Here is a 24903-nt window from a genome sequence, read left to right as displayed (position 1 = left end):
GTACCACCTAGCTGTCACCTCTCATTCTTCTGAAAGTGAGCAGTACCTATCACCCCAAGCCCATCATCTCAAAGAAATCTCTGGGAGGTAGAATCTTGGTATCTAACTCTGCTATGCCACTTCTCATGGATGCAACAAAGAGGGGTAGTATGCAACAGTCATGTTTACATTTTTAATGGCTAAAATGCAATTTCTTCTAGAAGTATGTATTAGCCAGGTCTTGAATAGGTAAATGTGAAGGGGGATCCAGGATGTTTTTCTCTCTCTTCTATAGCTAAGTAGCCCTAGAGAGAATAGTGGTATGCCCTGAGAAGCTAGCAGGGGAAAACAGCATATGATGAAAGAGTTACTCCCACAGTTATCAGTTCATGATATAAGGTGTCATCTTAGAATGGTATCCTGAGAGGAAGTGGGGCATAGTGAAAATACATGGACACAGGAGAGCTTGGGTTCTAACCTTGACTCTGACTCTTACTAGTTGACCACAGATAAACCATTTAGGCTCTCTAAGCATTTCCTTATCTGTAAAATAGGGGAAATAATACTTATGCTATCTTCCCTGTAGTGTTGGTAAAAAAAAAATAAAATAAAAAAAATAAAGTGCTAAATACATGAGTTATGGTTATTCATTTCAATATTAACTAATGTGGTTCTGTGAGAAAATTGTACCTTGATAACACCATTGGTTCTAATAGGCTCTGACCACTGAAGTAACAAGGCATGCCCATTCTCTTTCCTTTCCACTGTAAAGTTGCTCAGCCCACTTGGGGAAGATTCTAAGGTGCGGATTGGGGTCCATGCACTTGACACTTCTCCTGCATGGTTGATAGCCACAATGCCAATGTGATAGGTTGTGAATGGTTCTAACCCAAAAAGGTGGGCCTGGTGCCTTGTTCCCTGGAATGGAAACAAATAATTAATGATGCTCCTTTTGGAAACTGGGGATCATTATCTGAAGGTCATTCACTAACTGATATCATCTAGCAAAAGCACACAAGGGAACGGTAGTCATTTCATTATCATTAAGAAGCAATGTTTACTGAGCATCCCTTGTGGATATGATAGAAGGCTGTGTGATACAGGGTGTATAGAGAGTATAGAGTAAACAAGGATCTTGCCTTTAAAAAAAAACTTACAAGACAGAAATTCAAGTAAAGTGCTATATTAGAACAATAGCTAATTCAGTCCAGTATTCACAACTTTGACTGTGGTTTCAAGGTGAATTTTGTAAGCATGTAGAATACTGGTCATCCTTATAAGTTAGGGATATACCAAGAGTATCCCTCAATTTTCTTCAAACATCTAAATTATAGGCAAAAGAACAAGTAGAGATGATTCTATTTGCTTGTAGCCTAGCCCATGGTAGCCACCACCCAGGGGAATCAAACCCTGTGTAGATGGGTCCACCATCACAACTCCCAAAGCCAACAATAACTTTGATCAACTGTTACTGGCACATCAAGCAATTTAGCCTACTTGAAGCATCATTTTGAGAGAGACAGAAGGTAGTATGTGCCAGATGAGCCAAACCATTGCTACCTCTTGGACTGCCTGATCCTGCTGGAACTTTCCTGGTAGAGACAGCTGGATTATGATCCAGAACCCAAGAGCCCTGGGAATGGTAGTGCCCCTCCAGACTATTGGGCCTTCTTCCATTCTGGTCCCTGCAGTCAGTCAATAACCATTTATTAAGCATTTACTGTGTGTAAAGCTCTGTGCTAAACAATAAGCATAAAACATAACCCTACATTAGGCTTATGTCTGACGAAGTAGATTTTAAAAGGCCCCCAATTCCTAGTAAGTTTGCCCTTGCAAGTATAGTTATGAAATATATGAATGACTTGTGATTATTTGTCCCCCTTAACCTGATTAGAAAGTGAACATTCTCTAACAATGGGCTGAGATTCTAACCTTGTACTGGGAAAGGTCACTCTCTCCTATGTGGCTTCTATAGCTAGGTTGCACCCTCATGCCACAAACATGGAGCACAAGGAAATACAAGGAAAGGGGCAATCACAGGTGTTAATGAGAAATTAGACTGAATCAGTCAGATAAAGTCTTTAACAGAATAAAAGATCATGATTAGAATCAGGTGCCAATCACACCCACCTGAGAGGGGATGGGATAAGAAATACTGGTTCTTCCTCTCTCAGTTCTCCAGACACCTGTGAGATTCCTCACATTAAAAAAAAAAAAGTGTATTTCCTACCTCTTTCTAGCTTTCATTTCTAGTGGTCTCACAGGAGGGCTTTGACCTCCCTTCCTGCCCCCCCCCCTTTTTTTTGAGGAAAAGCCTGCAGATGTCTCTGCCATTAGCTGCTATAGTCATACTGCTGCTGCTCCATGTATCCTGTGAAGAACCCACTATTTTCTTCTCCCCTCAAACTTTTTCCTCTTTAATAAATCTCAAAAACTTCCACTGCAAGAGGAAAAACTCCAAACTCTAGTCATGACCTTGGATTCAGCTCCTCCCAAATTTAGGTCCTTTGGGATCTAACTTTCCTACTGAAATCTTACACTATGTCAGGTACACAAAAAAGGTAAAACAACAATAACATCAATAAACAAACAAACAAAAAACCCACTGTCTTCCTGTCCTCAAAGAGTTCAAATTTAATGGGCAAGTAGAGAAGAGGCCCACTGTCTCCTACCTTATTCTACCTGCTTTCATCAGGTATGCCTAAGAGTTCCGGGAATAGCAATCTCTCCCTTCCTCTCTTTCCCCACTACCAGCCATTACCCAGGGGAGCAGCCCTGGTGGAAGTATGACTTTTTAACTTCCTCTTCAGATGCTGCAGGCCTGACTTTTCATTAGCCACAGAGGCTGAAAACCTGGAAAAGAAAGTTCTGCCCATCAAAGTCCTCAGCACTTTCAAATGGTTCAACATCAGAAAGAGATATGATTTTATTTTTATCATTTGAAATGACATTAAAGAAGATACAGTCCACTTTGTCTCTGGGCCCTAAGGACCCTTTTGTCTTTCCATCTGACTTATCACCTAAACCTCTAATATGTGTTGTCTTCCCTATTAGTGTACGAGCTCCTTGAGAGCAGGGGCTGGCTTGCTTTTCTATTTATAACCTCAGTGCTTAGCACATTTCTTTACAAATAGTAATCACTTAACAAATGCTTTTTAATTAATCAATTAATTCATTCATTCATATACTGGTGAGGAGGGTCTATGAGTTTCCCACTATCAAAATGCACATATCTTCCCCTCCTATAATATATGCACATAGATACTCATGCCTTGGTTAAAGGACACAGATCTCTTGGTTGTTTTTCAGTAACTTCACAATAATTGGCTGATTGAAGCTCAGAAGGAATCTCATCAAAGGTGGCACTTTTCTCTATGGTGTATAGGAGAGAGCTGACAGACTAGCTTGGCCCTTTTTCTTTTTTCTTTTTCCTGTTCAGAAGAGAAATCAGCCCTGTCCTCTACACAGGAGGTTGGCGGTGGTATACTAACATTGTCCATGAACTTCTGCCAAATGCTTTTTTTTTTTTTTTTTTTTTTGGTGAGGCATTCAGGGTTAAGTGACTTGTCCAGGGTCACACAGCTAGTGTCAAGTGTCTGGTCTGAGGCCTGCCATATGCTTTTATAGGAAGTCAAGATAACTGATGATATTTAAATGGAAGAGTCAAGTAATTGGCAGGCTATCACAAACGTATCAGTTTTCACTTACAGGTCTATGCATGCATGTTACATATGTGTATATACATATATACACACACACACATGTGTATGTGTATATATTTATGCACACATATGTATAGTTCCAGAAAGGGTACTTGAGAATGAGTTATAACTAAGTTAACGGTATACACAATTATGATATGTGAGATTAATTTGAGATTTCTGGAATTTTCTGTTTGCCAATCGGGGATCATCAATTGTCCCTCGTTTTGGGGAGGAGGGCTTTCTTTTATAGTATTGGGTAACAGTGTAGGGGCAAACGGGGCTTTGTCATAGGATGTCAAGATGAATGGGCTTCTTCCTACTTTGGAGGGCAGACTTCCTCCTTTGGTGACTGGCAGCTCCATACCCCACCTCATAGTCCTAGCCACTTTGCCTCCTGTCACTGTAATACCCCTCTCCTCGGGCATACCTTGCCCCTCAACTGCCATGGAAGTGAGGGATGGACTCCCTCAAGAAGCAACTCCTTTCCAATGCAACTGCACCCTCATTTTGCCACAGGCACAGTCACTGCTAGTTACAGCTTTAAATAGGAGCAACATCTGGCTAAAAATATGTGTGTCTATATTTTACCTTAAGGTAATTCTCCTTAGCTTAGAGATATGTAGTATAACAATTTGTCAAAATGATTTATAATAAAAGGTACATCAAAGCAAAGTGAACCATTTTTCCACCAGGATGATTTAGGCAAAACTACAGAATACCATTTCTACACACTTAGTTAAGGGTTTGAATTATTGTGTTCATGTTTCTTATTTAACTATTAAACACAGGTAGAGAAAAATACAATTTTCTTTATGTAGCAAAAATTTGTGAAGCCAATTTCCCTGTTTCAATAAGTCTGATTAAACTGTTAAATGCCAACCCCTAGAATTCTTTAATATTTAAACATTTGCTAAGCAACCAGACTCTGCAACAAATTTTACAGAAATATTAATTTCTCTTTTTTTAAATATTAAAAGTTAGATGATAAATATTTAAATAGTTATTTCTCCACAACACTGGATTGGTCTTTTAGATAAATACAGCACAGAGCTGGAATGACCATAATGAATATTAAATGTGAAGATGCCACAAGTCCCGATTACAAACATACTTTTCTGATAAACGATTCGTTTTCTGTGAAACAGGGCAAACATGGGCAAGATTAATAATGCAAAAAAGTATAATTCTTTGTTAGGACTATTCAGTAATTGGTGCCAAAAAAGCATAAGCTCTGATACAAATAGCAATCACCTCTAACAGATTATATATAAAAAAAGGGCTGGCTGTTAGGGGACATTTAGAGATATCTTTTGTCATAAGAAACATGAAAAGCATGTGGGCTATAAAGCAAAAACATATGTATATTGTCAATAGCAGCACCTGCTCAATTACATTTTATTTCTGGGCTGAGAATTTCATTCAGCCCCTAGATGGCAATACTATCAAACACTTTTTGTAACATGAGTACTTAGTGATTAACAGCCTGCATTCACTCTTCCAACATACTCAAGGCAACCATTAAAAAAATAACAAAACTGATTTCATTATAGATTCTTTTAATAAACATTTATGGCTTAGATCCTTGAAGGTAGGAGCATTCCAACTGCCCTGGCCCCAAGCTTACACACCACCTCCTGCAAAATTATGAACTGCAAGTTACTCTACAGAACTCAAGTTTAAGTTCTTGTCTGGCATTGAGTTATGGCGCTGAAATTATGTTGGCATAAAATGCAATCGATATCAGATCATCTGTTGATTTTGATTTTTATGGGGCTATTGTGATTTTAAAATAAAACTTTTCAAAATTCAAAATGTAAATTAAGAAAAAAACAATTCTTGAAAGAAAATGTTTATTTCTTGAAAGTTACACAAAACATTCTTTTGATAAAGGATCATCCCTTCCACATGAACAATTTTAAGTTTTACACTTAAGTAATAGCTTTGTTTGTGTTTTTTTTAGCCAATTGCATGTGAAATGCAGGTTAGTGGCAACTTTGTAAAAAAAAAAGAATTACAAAGACATATCTTGCCAGAGTATGTTTTAAAGGTAATAAAGCATCCCATGTAAATGGAACTCTTGACATAATCCCAACATAAGAGAAGAGGAGGTTTTATTTAGAACTGAATTAGGCTGGTTTTTACAAAATGCCAAAAAAAGGCTAGCTGAAAAGTAGGAAAAAAAATCCATTTCACAACTGGTTACTTCATCTATATCACATCAGATAACTGTGTTTGACTGATTGATTCCTTTAACTGATTGATTTTCCTCTTAAAATTGACCCAGCATTTAGTCCATAAAAGTATCATCATGGCCTTTCTTTTACAGTGATGATATTCTGCATCTCTCCTTCCCTCCCCCCTTTCCTGGAAATTATGATAAAATAAAAGTTTATATTTATCCCTCCTGATTTTTTTAAAATATTATTTTCTACCATGATGATTTTCATACTCTAGTGTCCCTCCAACGTCTTTTCTTCCTCTCTATGACTGTTATTTGTCTCTGCTTTACCTCCCTCTCCTTCTTCCATCACCTTTTCAATTTTCTCATGTGCAATATTCTTTCTTCCTTGTCTTATTACCCTCTAGTCTATCATTTTATACTTGTCCTACTTTTCTTTCTTTGCCCATCCTGTCTTTTTATTCTGTTTTTTTTTTTGTTCTGAGACAAAATACAGTTCACTGTTAACCTAAGCTGTCACATTTGTTTGACAGTCCATCAGAGGATAGTCACTAGAAAATAATGATCAAAAAGGAAAAAAGGTGGTATTACTTTAATAAGCTGGGACCACTTCGTTTTCATCAATTTAATCTCTTCGCCAAGCTTAGCCTTCTTTTCATTTGGTCCTGTTTTGAACTTCTAGACACAAGAGTCAAATGAGGTAGGGGATCAAATCAACTTATCATTTTCATGAAGTACAAAGGCATCAGGATATGGTAAACTGTGTGCCAGGGAGGGACTCTGCTGGCAACTTGGGCCTATCTCCTAACCTCCCAGTCCTGCTCCTGGGGACAGCAGTGACTACTCGGAGTCTTAAGCAGTCTGACAATTTTACATCATCTGCTCTGATTGCTTTTGATGACTTGAAGTGCCCCAAAGGTGGCCGTGGGGTCAAGAGGTTTTTGTAGGTTGAAAATGATCAAAAATTAGCATTGATCTGTAGGTGTCAATAAAAGGCTGCTCAGGCAGACTCAGTGAACAAATGTTTAAACTGCATAAACCCACACACCCTAGTCATCTTTGAATCTATTGATCTGATGAGCCAGCAGTTTCTAGAGCTTTTACTCTGGGCTTTGTAGTATATTTGAGAAGAAGCCACATTCCTCAACACTTAGGATCCAAGGGATGATTCTTCCGTTTTAAATGTAATGATAAGACAATGCCATCCTCCATGGTCACCAGGGGGAGCATTGTTTTTACACACACACACACACACACACACACACACACACACACACACACATCCACCCATACTCAAATAGGTGTGTACATACATGTGTGGATACACAAATGTATACACATGCATGCGTATACATATGTATATGCATAGGAATACATATGTACATGTGTATATACACCTATTTTGGGATTGTGTATGTATGTGTGAATTTTCATATTGGAAAAACTAACCATTTTGAAATGACTGGTCTAGACTGCACAGTAAAACATTTCTTCTGTCTGGATTTCACATACAATCCTCCCTTCCCTCAGGATCCTCATTGTGTGAGTGAGTTTCAGCTTATAAATCCTGAATGCCTGACTGGGCTCCCTTTGACTGCTCAGTTACAGTGAGTGCCAAAGACCCAGGGTATAACTCACGTGGAATGTCTCTTTTTTTGCCCAGAGGGAGCTTGGAAGAAAGCAAGGGTTAAATACAATCAACTCCCTCATCCCTCGGTTGGACTGATAAGGAAACTTTTGCCTTGTTTTATAGGGAATGGTATTTCCCCTTGGCACAATGAGATACTGGGGAACTTGCTGTGGACAAAAGCCTAGATTTTGACTTTGGAATAGAAAATTAAACCACGGGAAGCTGGAGTAGGGTTCATTTACAATAGTCTTGAAGCTCGTGCATTGAGCAGACTGCATTCAGCCACCTGCCTTGGTTTTTGGATGGCATTAGAAATTCTAATGATCTTAAAATGTTGGCAAATGAATGACACATAGTCCTCTCATGGACATCAGGGTGGTATACTAACAGTTTGAGATATTATTAGAATGGAGCTATTTTTCCTCCCTATTCTTAAAGTTAGTTTTAACATTTTAGTAAAATATCTGTGTCTAGTGCTTCTTTATCTTAAAACATTCAACTATTTATTACTCTTGAGAAAATAATCCACATTTGGTGATTTTTCATTGTGATCTGGGCTTCTACTTTAACATAGTAACACATTCCATTTTCCCATTCTGTAAAGTTTTAACAAACCCTCAGAGTTTTCACTGGTGTGGCCTATACTTCCTTTCCCAATGCTTTTGCCTGCCAAACTTATAATCATACTCATCCCTGTCTCCCCCTCCTACCTATATCCCTAAGCTAGCAGAACAAAGTCTCACTGCGGCAAACATACTCAAAGTTACTACATAAACATAGATTCCCACAAAATGTCACCAAAAGCTAGGAGAAAATAGAGGAAAATATCCCTTATGCACACTGCTAAAGGTCTCTAGGTCGAATGAATACTACACATGTGCTAAGTGTATGCTGGGCTAATATTAAAAAATAGTAAAACTGCCAATGTAGGGAGGGAGAGTCAAAAATAGTCATGGAGACAGTCAATTCACATCATGTACTGAATACCAGTTGTACATAAACTGTACTAGAAACTCTGGAAAGATACAAAGGAAGAAGATGGTGTCTAATATTGCACTGAGTTCTAGGTCCAGTTCTGTCTTTCTCTAAGTGTATGATCTCAGTCATATCACCTTTGGGCCTTAGTTTTCTTATCTGTAGAAAGAAGATGTTATCTCAATCATTCATTTATGTATTCAGCAAGAATTGTTAAGTATTTGCTATGTGCCAGGCACTGTGCTACATAGTGGGAATAGAGAGGGAAAAAAATAATCCCTGCTTTCAGGGAGTTTACATTCTATGTGGGGGAAAATTTTGTACAAAATTAAGTAAATGCAAAATATATACTAAATCAATAGCAGTGTTGAAAGACCAGACCTGTGATTTTATTGGTATTGAGAAACCTTGATGAAGAAATGCTCTTCAAATGGAAATTGACACCTTGTCTTCAATTTCTGGTGCCAGAGAGGCACCTGGGCCACTTAGAGATTAAGCAATCTGACCAAAATCATACAGCCAGTAAGTCTTTAAGGTGGACTTAAACCCAAGTTTTCCTAACTCCAATGCTGGCTTTTCTCCAGTGTGCCACACTGCCTCAATAAAAAATAAACGCTAGGTTTTTTTTGTTTTTCTTTTGTTTTGTTTTGGGAGAGGAGAGCAATAGTGATTTGGGAATTAAGAAAGGCCTCATATAGAAGATGGAATGTGAACTAAATTTTAAAGAAATTAGAGATTCTAAGAGGTGGAGGTAAAGAGGAAATGTATTATAGTCATGGGAGACAGTCAATGAAAGAGAATAGAGACAAGAGAGAGGGAACATTATATGTAATATGCAGGGAAGTTTGGCTGGCGGAATTGCATGAAAGGGAGTCATGTGTGCTCAGCCTGGAAAGATAGGTTAGAGCCAGATGGTTCTAAAAGCCAAATCCTAAAGAAAATAAAGTTGCTGGAATTTTTCAAGCAAAGCAGTGAAAGGGTGAAACCCATACTTTAGGAATACCACTTCAGCATACATTTTTTTTATATGGAATGTAAGTTCCTTGAGGGTAGAGATTATTTTTTCTTTGTAACATCAGCACCCAACTGCCCAGAAAATAGTAGGCAGGTAATAAATGCTTGTTGACTAGAGATGGACTGGAGAAGGGAGAGAGGAGATAAAGAAACCAAATAGGAGGCTCCTGAAATAGTGATTAGATTAGATGATCTCTAAACTCTCTTCCAGCCCTACAAGGACGTGCTATGCTATATGGAAGATGTGGCTCCTGCCCTTATGAAGCTTATACTGGAATGGAAGGGTTCATGCAACATCCCTTACATGTGACTCCTCCTTTACACTCAAGTGGTCACCAGCCAAATTCATGATCTCATCACCTCTTGCTTGGACTATTACAGTGACTTCCTCTTTGTTTTCTTTGCCTTGAGCCTCATCCTATTCCAATCCACCTTCATATCAAATTGTTAAAGTAATTTTCCTGAAGTATGGATCTGACCATGTCATTCTTCTACTCAAAAAAATCCAATGTTCCCTTTCTTGCCTCAAGGGTTAAATATACTCTTCTGTCTGATACACAAACACACGCAGATATAAACACACACACACACATACATGTAATCTTCAAAATATGGCCAATTCTTATCTTTCCAGCATTCTTTTCTTCTTTACTCCCCTCCTTGGATTCTGTGATCAAACAGAAAATATTTTCTGTTTGGGACACATAATGCTTCATCTTCCATCTCTGTGCCTTTGCACTGGTTTTCCCCGCTGGCTAGAATGCATTTACTCCACTTCTGTCTCTTGGAATTTCTGTTTTTTCTACAAGACTCAGGTCAAATACTACTGCCATCATGAAGCCTTCTCTGGTTCTCCTAAATTTGAACACAACTTCTCCCCAAACTCCCTTGTACTAATTTTTGTATAGGTTCTCTACATGCTTATGTATCTACACATTGTCTCCTCCAGCAGAATGTAAAGTACTTGAGGGCAGAAATTATTTGCTTTTTTATTTGTATCACCAATACCTGGAATGTTGTTGTTGTTTAGTAATTTTTTTCAGTCATATCTGACTCTTCATGACCTCTTTTGGGGTTTTCTTGCCAAAAATACTAGAGTGGTTTTCCATTTCCTTCTCCAGATCATTTTACAGATGAAGAAACTGAAGCAAATCGGTTAAGTGACTTGGCCAGGATCACACAGCAAGTAAGTGTCTGAAGCTGTATTTGAACTCATAAAGATTAGTCTTCCTGACTCCAGGACCAGCACTCTATCTACTGTGCCACCTGGCTGCCTCACCTGGAATATAGTAAGTACTTAATAAATGCTTATTGACTGATAGTGATAGGTTTAAATTGAAGATCACTCAAGTCAATTTATTAAGTATTTTAATGAGTTGGTATTTAGTAAGTATTTATTAATATTGTTAAATATTTATTTTATTTTGACTTGCTATACAGAGAAGTACAGATCTATAAATCAATTGGTCATTGAGTCCTGGAAAAGGTATCTATTAAATAACTATATATATAGGGCTGAGTATTTTCTTTTGGGGAAGAAAAGTAAGTGAGGGAACAGGAAGAATTGCCATGTTCTTGTAGAGAAAGAGATTATTAGTCAAGAGAACCAATATTCTCTAGAAGGTTGAAGAGAAGTATAACTCTATAGTTTCTCTTTACTCCATAAACATCCTAAGTAACATTGCTCTAATCAACACACGTCTATCATAAAATCATTAATACATGATAACTAATCTCTTTAATGCTAGGGGCCTCTCCCTAACATTGTTTCCCCAATTGCCCCATCCCTTTGATACTAACTTTCCCTTATAATACAATATGATACTTTTTGTAGAATAATTCCGTATCAACGATAGACTTTCAATAAGTACCTATTGTTACAGAATATTATCCTAGGTGCTTAGAAGAGATTCAATAGCCTAGACTCTCATGTAGTTTACCGTTAACTGTGGGGATAAGATACATACACAGGGAACTGTGTAATATTCCCAGATAAACACATTAGAAAGTTGTAAAATTGTTATGTGACATCTAAGTATGGAAGGTCATTACTGAAAGAGGATATCTGAAAAGGCTTCAGGAAGGAGTTAGAACCAAAGTTAGGTTTAATAATAAAAGTAGGAATTCTACTGGAGAAGAGGACGAGGGCATTCTAGGTTTAAGGAACAGTATGAGCAAAAGTATGGAGGAAGGAAAATGCAAGAAGACTTCAGGAATGAGAGATAGTACAGAATAATTAAATTAAATTAGATTAAATTAAATTAAATTAAATTAGCTCAGATTTCTTGATGGTTTGCAAAACATTTTCCTCAGAGTAGAACTATAAAGTAGGGGCAAATAAATAGGTGTAGACTACCCATATATCCACTTTTTCTTCTTTTTTTCACTGTGACTTACAAACTATGTATTTACATAATGTTATGTGATTTACATAACTTTATTAAAAGAAAGGGGAGGAAAAGGACATTTGTGAGAGAAATATGAGAAAGCAACCCATAAACACATAGAGTCAAGACAGTTGACATGTACTGTTTCCAACTATCTAATTTGCAAGATAGTTGACATGTTCTGTTTCCCACCATCTAATTTGCATGCAACAGATAAGAGGATTTCATTTAGTCAACATTTATTAAGTAGCACTATGCTTAGTGCTGGGGATACAGAAAGGGAAAAAAGACAATTCCTGCCCTCAAGGGGTTCACAATCTAATAGGGCAGATTAGCAAATAAATATGCACAAACAAGTTATAATCAGGATAAACAGGGGGAAAACATCAAAAGAGAGAAGTCAGGAGAATTGAGAGGGGTTGGGAAAGGCTTCATATAGAAGGTGGGATGAAGATATGGAAGCTAGTAGTCAAAGATGAGGAGAGAGAGCATTCCAGACTTGGAGAATAGACAGAGAAAAATGTCCAATGCTGATAAATGGAGTGATGAAAATGAAAAGTGAAACAGCAAGGAGGCCAGTGTCACTAGATCAAAGAGTATATGGCAGAGATTAAGGTATAAGAAGAAAGAAAAGGTTGGAAGAGGCTAGGTTATGAATGGCTTTGAATGCCAAACATGGTTTTGTATTTGATCCTGGAGGCCACAGGAAGCCACTGGAGTTGACTGAATGGAAAGAGGGAATGACATGGTTGGATTTCCTTTAGGGCTTTAAGGTTGATAGCAAGGAAACTCTGACAAATGTTTGGTGACTATGATGCAAATATATACTGCCTTGTAATGATTTTTGCTGGCAGGAAGGTTGATTTTATTAATTTTCATTTTTTTATTTACCTACTTATTCATCTATCTATTAATCATCATCATCATCATCATCAGATAGTGGTTAGTCATTTAACACAAAAGACACTGCTTTGAAATGGCACAGTTGATCAAGATCAGACATTCAGAGGTAGGTGTGAAAAAATCCTCATAGCTGGAACTATGAAAGACCTCCAGTTGTATCCGGGAACAGACATCAGAGAGTGTACTAAAACTTTCATTATGGAAAAGATAACTGGATGAAGAAAAAGTCCTACTACTTTTTGTTGAAGAGAGATGAATTTGGAGTAAAGCTAAGCAGACAGATCTGAACTTAGGGCCAAGAGAAGACCTCTGATACAGACAGTCCAGGATTGGATTGTAGAGCACACACAGACATCTGCTTGCTGTGAGATTGAATCGCTTAGGACTCAGCAAGGGAGATTACCTGAAAAGCTTTAGAGATTCCAAGTTTACAGTTTCTCTTTTTCTGAATGACCTTAACCTTGCTTTGGGAAGCCAGAAGAGAAGCCAGGAAAGAAGTGGATCTATCCAGCAGGAGAATGTAGAGGTCCAGAAAGGAGAAACCATGCCTATCAGTGAACTGTTGTGCAGACTACCCTTTGTGACTGGAGGTCACAAAGGACATCAAAGTCTGCATTCCTGAGTTTTGAGTTGTCTTGGACTCATGTACCTCCCTACTATGGTTTTGTAAATTTGCATTCACTTTTTCTCATCGACACTTTCATTCAGTCAATAAATATTTATGAAGTACCTTTTATGTGTCAGGCACTATGCTAAGTGCTGGGTATTCAGCAAAAGTCAAAAACAGTTCCTGCCATTGAGTAGTATACAATTTAACATATGCATTTATGGGCAAGTATATCTCACGTTTATGAATGGAATGTTATGTTTTTAATTACCATTGTTTTATCTTCTATTTAGTAAATGTTTCTGATTAAGAGGTAATGGCTGATTGGGAAGCACCCGCAATAGAACTATATTTATTCCATCAGAGTTAAGTTCTGTTCAGCATTTAAAACTCTTTGCAATCTGATTATAACCTTTCTTTCCAGACCCTTGTACATCCTTCCTTCTCATGTACTTTATGGTCCAGTCAAAAGGTTCCCCTCATGGGACATTCCATCTTCCTTCTTTCAGGTTGTTCCTATTTCTGGAATGTGCCTCCTTACCTCTGCTTATTCCAACCCCAAGCTTACACCAGAGATCAGCTCAGATGCCACCTAGGCCTTTCCTGATTTTACCACCTACTGGTAGCTGACTCCTCCCACCCTTGCCAATTATTTTGTATTTATTTTATGTACACAAATATATGTATAAATGTTCTTCTCCAGATAGAATGTAAGCTCTTTGAGGGTAGACTATTTCAATATTTTTCTTTGTACCACAGCACCTAGCATACTTCCTGGAACATAGTAGATATTTAAAGAATGTTTGTTGCTTAGTCTCTCTAGACTTTGCTTTTCTCAACAATAAAATGTCAGGGCCACATTCAATGATTTCTAAGTCCATTTCCAACAGTAATGCTCTATTATTCCTCTATTACATATTGTAGGTGACCAGGCAAAATGATAAGATGGGAAGTAAAGTTTTAAAAGCTGAGACTTTAGAATAAAGTGATCTTTATTAATAATTAATAAATAATAGAGATGATATAGTACCTGATATATGTTACATGTTAATATAAGATATTAATGTAATTACTATAAGAAAGGCAAGAGATAGATGTCTTTGGCTGCAATGGAACCAGCAATATAATGAAGACACTTTAGTCTTTCTATAAAGGAAAAGTGAATTGCTAGGTTTGGACTGTAATTCCAAAAGGCACAGAGCTTTAGATACTGTACAACTCTAACTGGTACAACTCTAAACTCCTTTCTTGAATAAAAGTTTCAGTTTCATGGGGGGATGTCACTCCCCCCTCTAAGGTAATGCATTTGTATGTCATAATGGAAGTTAATGGGAAAACTGGATTCACTTTACAAAATATTTGTTTACTGCCAATTTCACTGAAACAAACTAATCTATAAGGCAAGGGACATGCTATTTGTTAAATTAAAATATTTTAATTATGATAATACAAACATAAGAAAAAGGAAGGCCTTTGAAAAATGCCGTATTTATTAAAGCAAGTGAGCAAAAAATCAAATTTGCAATTGTGATTCAATTTTAATGTAACTCTTTACTTAAAGGGACAACTATGTGGGACTCTTTCCTCAGTGGTGGAGATTTATATTTTCAGTGCCTGAGTACTGCAGTCAGTCTGATGCAAGTGCCCTAAGAGTAAGAAAAATAGACGGAATAGGCAAGTGAGAGATTGGCCCTACTGAGAACCATCATGATGATCAATTTGATAGGGAGGACGGAAAGGTACAGTGAGCTCCTTCATGTTCTTTTTACACAAGATACACAAGGAAGCAATAAATTTGTCAATATCCTATCTGTTGGAACTGCTTCCATGAAGATGGCACTGACCACTAAAGTAAGCAAACTACGAGTGAGCATGAAATGGACTTAAGGTATGAACTCTCATTTTGTGCCAGTACTAAATCACAACAAAGTTGGAAAGTGGTCTTGCCATTTAGGGGACAGGGCTTCACATTGCTTTTTGTCAAAACTACCTTCAGATCCAAGTCACATAGCAAATTATTTCAGACCAATGCAAGGCGATTGTAAGAAATAACTTCATCATCAAGCTAGGTTAAATGAAATAAAAACCGAAACCAAAGAATTCATAAAATCTGAAGTAGTAAAATAGTTGAAGAATCTGAAGTTATTAAAAAACTCTTTGCTTTATCCAATTTCCCAAAATACTATTTGATTAAAAAAATGGGTGACAAAAATATTGATGTCATGATTTTAAAAAAGGAGATAGTCATACTTATATAGGAATTTTGAAAACCTCTTTTTGAATTTAACAGTATGACTTGAATTAGCAGATCAATTATACCAAGAATAGAGTAACTTTAAAAAGCTAGCATTTACTATAACCATGATAAATAAGTGTACTTTCCCACAATATTGACATAAAGTGCAAAAACATTTCAGGACTTACATACAGCAGTACACGTGGCAGCAGTTGTCATGGTAAGTGAGAGAACTGAGGGGATTAGAATAGCAAGTAATAGGTGGAATTGAGTGAACCACTCTAATTCCATCTTGTGGATGGAATTAATTAATTCTTAATTTTGGAGCTAGCTCAGTTCCCTTTCTTTTAAGTTATGGGTCTAGTCCAATTTTCATCTTGTGAGAAACTTCATTCAATTGTGGAAATTGTGAGAGGACTTTGTTGCATTATTTGAACCTAGCCTTACATTGCTGAGAAGCTGGACCACCTCTACCTGCTGCTTAGAAACTCTTAACTAAAAATCTAGTTTCTGTTGACCAGAAACTCAGTCTGATCCAAAGACTGAGGCAATTTTTCTCACAATTAAACATCTCAAGCAACCTGTATGTCTCATCTGATAACTGGCCCCATACTGGTCAATCAGTTATTGTTTCCATGTTCCTTTGATTGAATATAGGTATTTGAAGGGGGGGATGCCTCTTTTCCTGAATTTAAGGAATTCCACTTGTTCACTCTCTCTCTCCCAGTTTGGAAAGTTCCTAATCTTTCCTCCAATTAGAAATCAGATTACCTAATTTTGCATCTTGGTTAATTGTTTTCTTTTAATTAATTGGTCTTATTTGATTGTTGTTGCTGTTTGATTATTTCAGTCATGTCTGATTCCCAGTGGCCCCATTTGGGGTATTCTTGGCAAAGAGACTGGAGTGGTTTGCCATTTCCTTCTCCAGCTCATTTTATGGAGGTGGAAACTAAAGCAAACAGGGCTAAATGATTTGCCCACACACACATTTCGCTCATGGCTAGTGAATGTCTAAGGCAAGATTTGAACTTACATCTTCCTAACTCCATGCCTGGCACTCTATCCACTGTGACATTTAGCTGCTCCCCAAATCTGGGAGTTTTAGTGGACTTTAAGCTTAATATGAGTAAATGTCTGTTCAGCCATGTCCAACTCTTCCTGACCCCATATGCGGTTTTCTTGGCAAAGATACTGGAGCATTTTGCCTTTTCCTTCTCCAGTTCATTTTACAAATGAGAAAACTGAGGCAAACAGGGTTAGGTGACTTGCCCAGGGTCACACAGCTAGTAAGTGTCTTAGGCCAGATTTGAACTCAAAAATGAGTCTTCCTGACTTTAGGCCTGATTAATTGTTTTTAATGTATAAAAATTGTTCTCCCTTTCCATTTAGTGTCCAGTGCCAAAGCTGAGGAAGTCAACTGATTCTGATTTGTTGGACCATTGGCATGCATTGCTTAATAAATTGATATGTTCAGAAGCTTGAAACTTTGTTTTCTCAGTCATTTCATCTTTCACCTACCACATAAGCATCATAGGAGGAAAGATGACACTGTCAGGGAATACTCTTAGGAACCAGCATTCAGGGGCAGCTAGGTGGAGCAGTGGATAGAGTACCGGCCCTGGATTCAGGAGGACCTGAGTTCCAATCTGGCCTCACACACATAACACTTACTAGCTGTGTGACCCTGGGCAAGTCACTTAACCCCATTGCTTAATAAAAATAAAAAAAATTAGAATGACCATTCATCACTACCATAGCAGAAATGATGATATAGCTAGTGATAATCTGTAAAAAGGTCCTGGATTTTTTTTTTTTAAATCTAGATGGAATGCGCAATAAAGAGCTTGAATGCTATATCACCCAATTAAAGCAAGAAAAAAAAAAGAAACACGTTGAATGAAATCTGGAAAACAAAAGCATATTAGAAATTGAAGATTCTCTGATCAGCAATTGAAAGCAAAGGTAACAAGATTAAAATGCTACAAGAGAAAAATCAGCAAAAAGAACAAAATAGACAATTGAACATCAATAAAAAATTCTACTACCAGGCTTGAGAAGCAAAGAAATTAGAGGAAAATTTGTTTTATAATCAATGGTCTCTAAACTTTTTTGATTATGCATATGCATAAAAGGGTTTTGAGTATGAACCTCAAGTATGAGTATATGTATTATATATATGTACCTGGTTTGTAGCTTCCCTGGTTAAAAAAGTAGACCTCACAAACATACATAGCTCAAATAGAAAGAAATACACCATTGGTAGCTTACTAAATCATGATACTACTTTTTAAAATTCACCCATCAATTTTGCAAAGACATTCATTGAAATTTGGCTAATAAAATTTCAGTTTCCCTAATGTCAGTTATTTTACAAATTCATATGAAAGTGTTGTTTTGTTATGTTATCAGAACACCAGAACACCACTGCAACCCTGCATTTGGAAGAATTTTAGACAGGTTAGAAAATTCTGGTAACATGTTTTCAAAGTGTGCAGATATTAGATTAAAAAAAAACAGGTGACACTTCATTTTCTGGAACATAATCACAGTGTTGGAAACATTTCCAAATAGTTCTCTATAGTTTTTTTTTAAGAGTACTTTCTCACTCGATGTTAAAACGGCATTTTTGTCTGATGTCCAAGACACATAGGGAACTAACACAGATAACATCAAAAACCTTTCCCTAATTGGTGAGTGGTCAAAGGATATAAACAATTCTCATTAGAAAAAATTGTGGATTATTAACAGCAATTTGAAAGATTGTTCAAAATCACTAATGGTGCAAGAAATATGAATTAAAGCAACGCCTAGGTTTAAGTTCAACCCCAGCAAATTGACAAAGATGGGAATAGTCCAGGTCAGAGGAATTATGGGAAGAAAGAGGGTACAACAACAACGACAATGAGAACAACAAACTTTGTGTGAAGTGAACTGATTCATTCATTCTGCAAAGAAATGTGGAATTATACTAATACTGTGACTAAAATGATCATACTCTTTGCTCCAGAGATCCCATTTCTAGGGGTATGGCCCAAGGAGGTCAAAGACAGAAAGATCTAATACATTTCAGAATACTAGTTCTTATTCTATCCTCTTCCCATTTGATTGTAGCCTTTTTAAGGTCAGAGACAGTTTTTTTTTTGCCTTTCTTTATATCTCTAGTAATTAGTACAATGCCTGACACATAGTATTCACTTAATAAATGCTTACTGACTTTACTTTCAAAAGATTATGTATAGTGACTGTCTCTACCTAGAGGTGCACTGGTTATTTTCTGACAAAGTGCTTAAAAGCTTTGACAAACTTAATAATCCATGCAAGGGTCTCATGTTACTGGACTTTTCTGAGATGACATAATCTCTAGTTTGCTACTAATTGATATTAAAAAAAATAACATACATTTGTTCTGTTTGCCTTAACTTAAAAATGATATTTTAAAATGTTTCATATCTTTTGTTTTTACATCACCTTCATTTCACATTATATCCCTAACACCCTCTTTTACCCAGAGAACCATTTCTTATAACAATGAATAAATGAAAAAAGAAAGAAGAAAAAAAGCAGTTCAGCAAAACTAAACAACCCATGGATCAATCTGATAATATGTTGCGTGTTCCATATCCATAGTCACTCATTTCTGGAAATAATAGGTTATTTTCAAATCTCTTCTTCTAGGCTAAGTTTGGTCATAGTAATTATGTAGCCTTCATTTTCATTTTACTGTTTTTCTTTCCGTCTATGCTGTTGTGGACATTGTATTTTTTTTCTTGGTTTTGTACTTCCCTCTGCATCTGTTTATATAAGACTTTTCACATCTCCCTGAACTCTTTAAATTAACTATTTCTTAAAGTGTAGTAGTATCCTATCACTTTCATGTAATACTTTTAGCAGTTCCCTAATCAAGGGCATCTACTTTGTTTATAATTCTACGTTATAAAAAAATAAAGTGAGTATCTATGGCATATATTGGGCAAATAGGAGTTAATCTCCAAGGGAAGTCACTAGCACTATGGGAGACCTCAGACTTAAATTGCAACTTACAGGAAGCAAGGAAGCCAAGAGGTAGTGGTGAAGAGAGAGAATATTCCAAGCCTTGGGGATATCTAGTCATAATGGAGAGTCAGAGTGTCATGTGGGAGGAAAAACAGATAGGAGAATGATATTGTCAAGGCCCTTGTTTTAGGAAAATCCCTTTGACAGCTGTGGGGAGGGTGGATTGGAAAGAGGAGAGATGAGACCAATTAGGAAGCTATTGAGATAGTTTAGACAGGAAGAGATGAAGTTCTAAACTAGGGCGACACCTGTCTGAGTAGAGAGAAGAGGTGAATGCAAGAGATTATGTGGAGATAGAAACAATATTTAGCAAGTGATTAGGTATAGAGGGTAAGGAGTCAAAGTTTACACCAAGGCTTCAAATCTGGGTAATTATATGGAAGGTGGTACTACAGACAGGAATAGGAAAGTTCAGAAGATGGTAGAATTTGGGAGGAAAGATGGTCTGTGAGTCATATCATAACCCACTCATGCTTGTTCATCTTGTGCAGCTCATTAAGTCTTAATACAAAAACAAAGTACGTGTGTGGCAGTGATTCTTACTGGCCATTTCCCTAAAATCCAGAGATATAGGAGTGTGCCAACCACCATCAGGTGGTTTAAAGAGGGAATCATAGTGTGGGCATGCTGGGGCCAGGGAAGGAATTTTCCTTAGAAGCTGCTGTGAGTATGTAGGTAATAGGTTATAAGCACCTTGGGGGGCTGATTATGCTTGGCACAAGAAGAGAGAGAGGAAACTTGCTGCAGTAGTGGGCAAAAGCATTGTAGAAAAGTGTTTGGCAACAGTAAGTGAAGGTGATGGTAAGGTTGGAGGCAAACCACGTGAGAATGGCTTTCTCAGAGAGGACTGTTGATCACACAAACCAGTGGGTCCATCCTACATCGCCCACCACGGAGACATCTCCATAGTTGCAAGAAATTTAACAAAATAAAAGTTTCATTAAAAAACAAATATTAAGTTTGCACAATATTAATATAATATTGAAAGGCCACTAGGTGGTGCAGTGGAAAGAGTTCCTTTTGTGATCATGCGTGCCAGATGGTTGACTAGAACTATGTTATGTATTGGCTTGGTGGAAACAACTTCAAATGTCCCCTCATTACTATGCATTCAGAGAATGAGGGAATTGAACTCAATAACAATGTAAGCCTGGCCAAGATAAAGGAGAACCTGGAACATAGACTCTTGCCATGGCATCAGTAGATCCAGCATTTGGAAGCTTAGATAGTAACAGGTAATGGGAGAAAATCAGACCAAGGAGCAGAAAAGATTTATGAGAGTAATAAAAAAAAATGAGTATATATTTAAGAGCATTTTGGCTATATATGGAGAAACAGACAGAAATGAATTCAATTGTGACTTCCTCTCTTTGAAGATTAATCTAAGCAAAATTCCATTACTCTTAAAAATTATTTTTTTCTTTAAAAAGTTTCCTTTAGAGGAAGTCTTCTTCCATTCCTCGATATAGACAAATTGTCTTCCTTTTGTTCCTAAAAACATTTGTGAAGAGCTTTTCACTATTGATTTACCACAGCCTGAACTCTGATTTATACATGAGAGACCTGAGCATTGTCTTGATGTTAATGTGAAGCTTACCTGTGGGACTAAAAAACAAACAGTCTGATGATGTTCAAGGAGAGTCAGATGAGTTTTGGGGGACCCCAAAAGAATATTTCTCAGGGAAACTACTGTGCAATTTTCTGATTTCACTCGAGCAGTTCACTTGCACCCTAAATAAATCAACTAAGGCAATTCGTCGACAATTCTAAAAGATGTGGATGGCTTTATTTAGAGATCGTGAGACACAGCAAGGCAATGTGGTATGTGATATTGAGTTATTGCCTAAAAAACATTAATATAATAGGATTATTTCAGATTTTCTGTTTTCCTTGGATTTTTCAGTTAATATTGGAATTAAAATAAAGCATTGAGTCAAGCAGCTTAGTGCAAAACAAATTATGCCAGGTTCAGCATTGAGGGTTCCTACATGGAACAGCTATTGACTCAAGCATATTAATTTATAAATTCTCTATTTTCAGATTGTTATCTATTGATCATCTGTTTTTATTTGCATTTTAAATTAGTAAACAAAAAGAAATGATTATGGTTTAGTCATTACATCTTAAAAGAAGGTGTATTCAGGCTGAGATAACTTCATTAAAAATAATAAAATGATAAACATAATGAATAAAATTTTCCTCCAACATCTACAAGTTGTAGTTCTTCTTTCCCACTGAACTGAAACAAGTATCAGGTATAATCAATGCTTGTCATTTTGATAGGATAATTGATCTGGAGAAATATACAATAGGTATGGTCTTTTTTTTTGTAAAAATAAAAGAAATTTTAAAAGAAAAAGAGGATTTATGTAAGAACGTGAAGGAGTCCAATAATTAATACGTGTTGTGAAATCAGCACTCTAATTACATTTTAATAATGATTTTAGGAAGCTAGGTGATATAGTGGATAGAGTGGTGGGCCTGGAGTCAGGAAGATTCATCTTCCTGAGTTCAAATCTGGCCTCAGACACTTGCTAGCTGTGTAAGCCTGGGCAAATTGCTTAACCCTGTTTGCCTCAGTTTCCTGATCTATAAAATGAACTGGAGAAACAAATGGCAAACCACTGTAATGTCTTTGCCAAAAAAAACCCAAAAAACAAAATGGGGGTCACAAAGAATTGGATAGGACTGAAATGACTGAACAATGAGTTTTTGCCAAATTCTTATTAATTACATGGAGTAGCTAAATATACCCTAATGTTAGTATATGTACAAGTCTTCTTCACTTCTCACTCCTGGGAGCATTATATCTACGTGCACTGTCTTTTGGGTGAAGCTTTTCCAGATTCCTTCAACTGCTAGTGTTCTCCCTTCCAGACTTTTATGTATTTAACTACTTTATATTTATTTGTATTTACATACTTTATACTATATATACTTCTATATGTATTTGTTTTCTATCCCATTGGAATATAAGTTTCTTGTGAGGAGGTATTGTTTGATACTTTGTACTTCTATCCCTTTCACCTAGAACAGTGCCCGGAATGTAGTAGGTGCTTTAAAAAATAAATTCACTGATTTATCCCATATACATGAGGGCCAAACATTCTCTGGTTAATGTCCATAGCATAACTGATAAATTCAATTGTTTAGCTTTCAATTCTCAAGGTGAATATTTAAATGAATACTTCAGCAACATGCTTCAATTTAATTCAATAAACATTTATTAAGATCCTACTATATATAAGGTACTGTAACAAGGACTGGAGAGCAGACAGCGGAAATAACAATGGTCCTAAGCAACTAATATTTTACTGGGAGGGGAGATAACATATGGACCCTTCAACTTTAAACCCATCACTCTTTCCACAACATCATGCTGCTTTTCCTAGTACAAATGGAATTCTACTCCTCTTTGTTACAAGGGCATAGACTAATTCTAATTATCTATACTGCAGATGGTTTAGGGGGAAATGGGATGGTCCACAGTTTATAATGATCATATTCAATCTAGAAATGAGAGGACCAAGTGACTAAGTTAGTAAAGCAGTTTAACATCAAGACCTATAAAAATAGATTGAAGGAATTGGGGGTAGTTAGTCTATAAAAGAGATAGCTTCCTTTAAATGTTTTAAATATGGCAAAGGGAGAAAACTTGTTATTTTTGAGTATATTGGTTAAATTTATAATTTATAGAGAGGCATATTTTATTATTTATAGAGAGAAATCTAGGTGGTATAATGAATAGAGTACTAGACCTGGAGTCAGAAAAAACTGAGATCAAATTCAGCCTCAGGCATTTAGTTGCTGTGTTTACCTATGGAAAGCCATTTAACCTCTGCCTCAGTTTTTGCACCTGTAAATGGAGCTTATAATAGCACAAATCTCCCAGTATTGTTAAAAGGATAAAATGAGATAGGATTTGTAAAGAACTATGTAAATCTCAAAGTGCTATACAAATGTTTGCCATTAGTATTAACTTTTATTATTAGCTATAAGTAGAAATCAACAGATAGCAGATTTTAACTTTGTATTAAAAAATAAAAACAATCTCCTGACAGAGCTATTCGGAAATAGAATTGAACTGCCTCTGGAGAATTGATTTTCTCTCACGAAAGGATTTCAAACAAAAGTTAAATGACTACTTGTTGTGTATGTTGTTTAGGGGATTTTTGTTCATGGATGGGTTGGCCTGGGTGATGTGTGAGATCCTCCAAGATTCTGTAATTTGAGAGAGAGTGTTGGCGACTGAGAGAATCAGGGAAGAATTCAAGATAGATTCACTGAAGGGAGATAAGGATTATGAGAGAGTTGAGGAAGGTGTGCATATCAGGCACAGGGGCCAGTTGAAAAAAATGTACAGAAGTGGTAGATGGAGCTGGCCAAGCTTGGGAAATAGCTCATAGTATAGATTGCCTGGGACACAGGATATTCTAAAAAGGGAAGTAATGTGAAATAAAATAGAAAATGTAGATCACAGATAGATTGTGAAGGTATTAAATGCCAGGGTGAAGTAATAGAAGTATTTGAAAAGGGAGCAGCAGAGAATGTTCAAATCAAGTTTCTGCTTGATTTACAATCATCAACAAAGGGGAATGTTTGTTGAATCTGGCACCCTAATGCTGATTTACAATCCAAGTCCACAGCAACCTTTCACCACTTGGAATTCCTGTATTGTAGTCTGTACCACAAATATGAAACATAGAATATGTTATCATTCCATAGTGGTTTTGTGCATGTATCCCCAGTTAGACCTTGTTACTCAAGTACAGTTGCAATGTTACTTCTACTCCAACCTCTTTAATGTCCCTTTAACACCTAGTACATACAATGCTGGACAGATAGCAGATACATAATAAACACTTGCTGTCCTGAAAAAAAAAAGTGTAGCGTTGAGGTTAGTGGAATGGAGAAGGTATGACATTTCAGGGAGATGGAAAAGCATGAAGAAAGGAGATACAAATAAGTATGGTGTGGAATTTAGGATTTATGAAATTCAAACTTGAAATAAAGAGACATTTTCCTGTGCTAATCTTAAGGAGACAGATGTTTCTATTTAAAGTATTAGTTCTGCAAAAAGAAGACTAAACAGAGGCACAATTTTCAATTTTTCTAATTGTTCTTCAAGTATTAGAACATTTAGTCAGAGTCCTTTCTTTGGCCCTTGATAGTTAGTGCAGATAACTGAGGCACAGCATAGAAGGGCTACATGCCACCATAATGTAATAATTTTTTT

At 36.7% G+C, this 24903-nt stretch overlaps 1 protein-coding gene across 1 annotated transcript in view; it reads right to left on the bottom strand.

The window, feature by feature from the left end:
* USH2A (usherin) overlaps nucleotides 1-24903 on the bottom strand; it is a 944914-nt gene that overhangs the window by 75135 nt on the left and 844876 nt on the right. The window contains exon 61 of the mRNA XM_027871555.1: nucleotides 670-897. Coding sequence (XP_027727356.1) covers nucleotides 670-897 — 228 coding nt within the window. The remainder of the gene's footprint in view (nucleotides 1-669; nucleotides 898-24903) is intronic.

The sequence above is a fragment of the Vombatus ursinus genome, unplaced genomic scaffold (genome assembly GCF_900497805.2).
Source record: "Vombatus ursinus unplaced genomic scaffold, bare-nosed wombat genome assembly UNPS02014798.1, whole genome shotgun sequence".
In the NCBI taxonomy this organism is placed as follows: domain Eukaryota; kingdom Metazoa; phylum Chordata; class Mammalia; order Diprotodontia; family Vombatidae; genus Vombatus; species Vombatus ursinus.
This window is presented reverse-complemented; position numbering and strand designations above follow the sequence as displayed.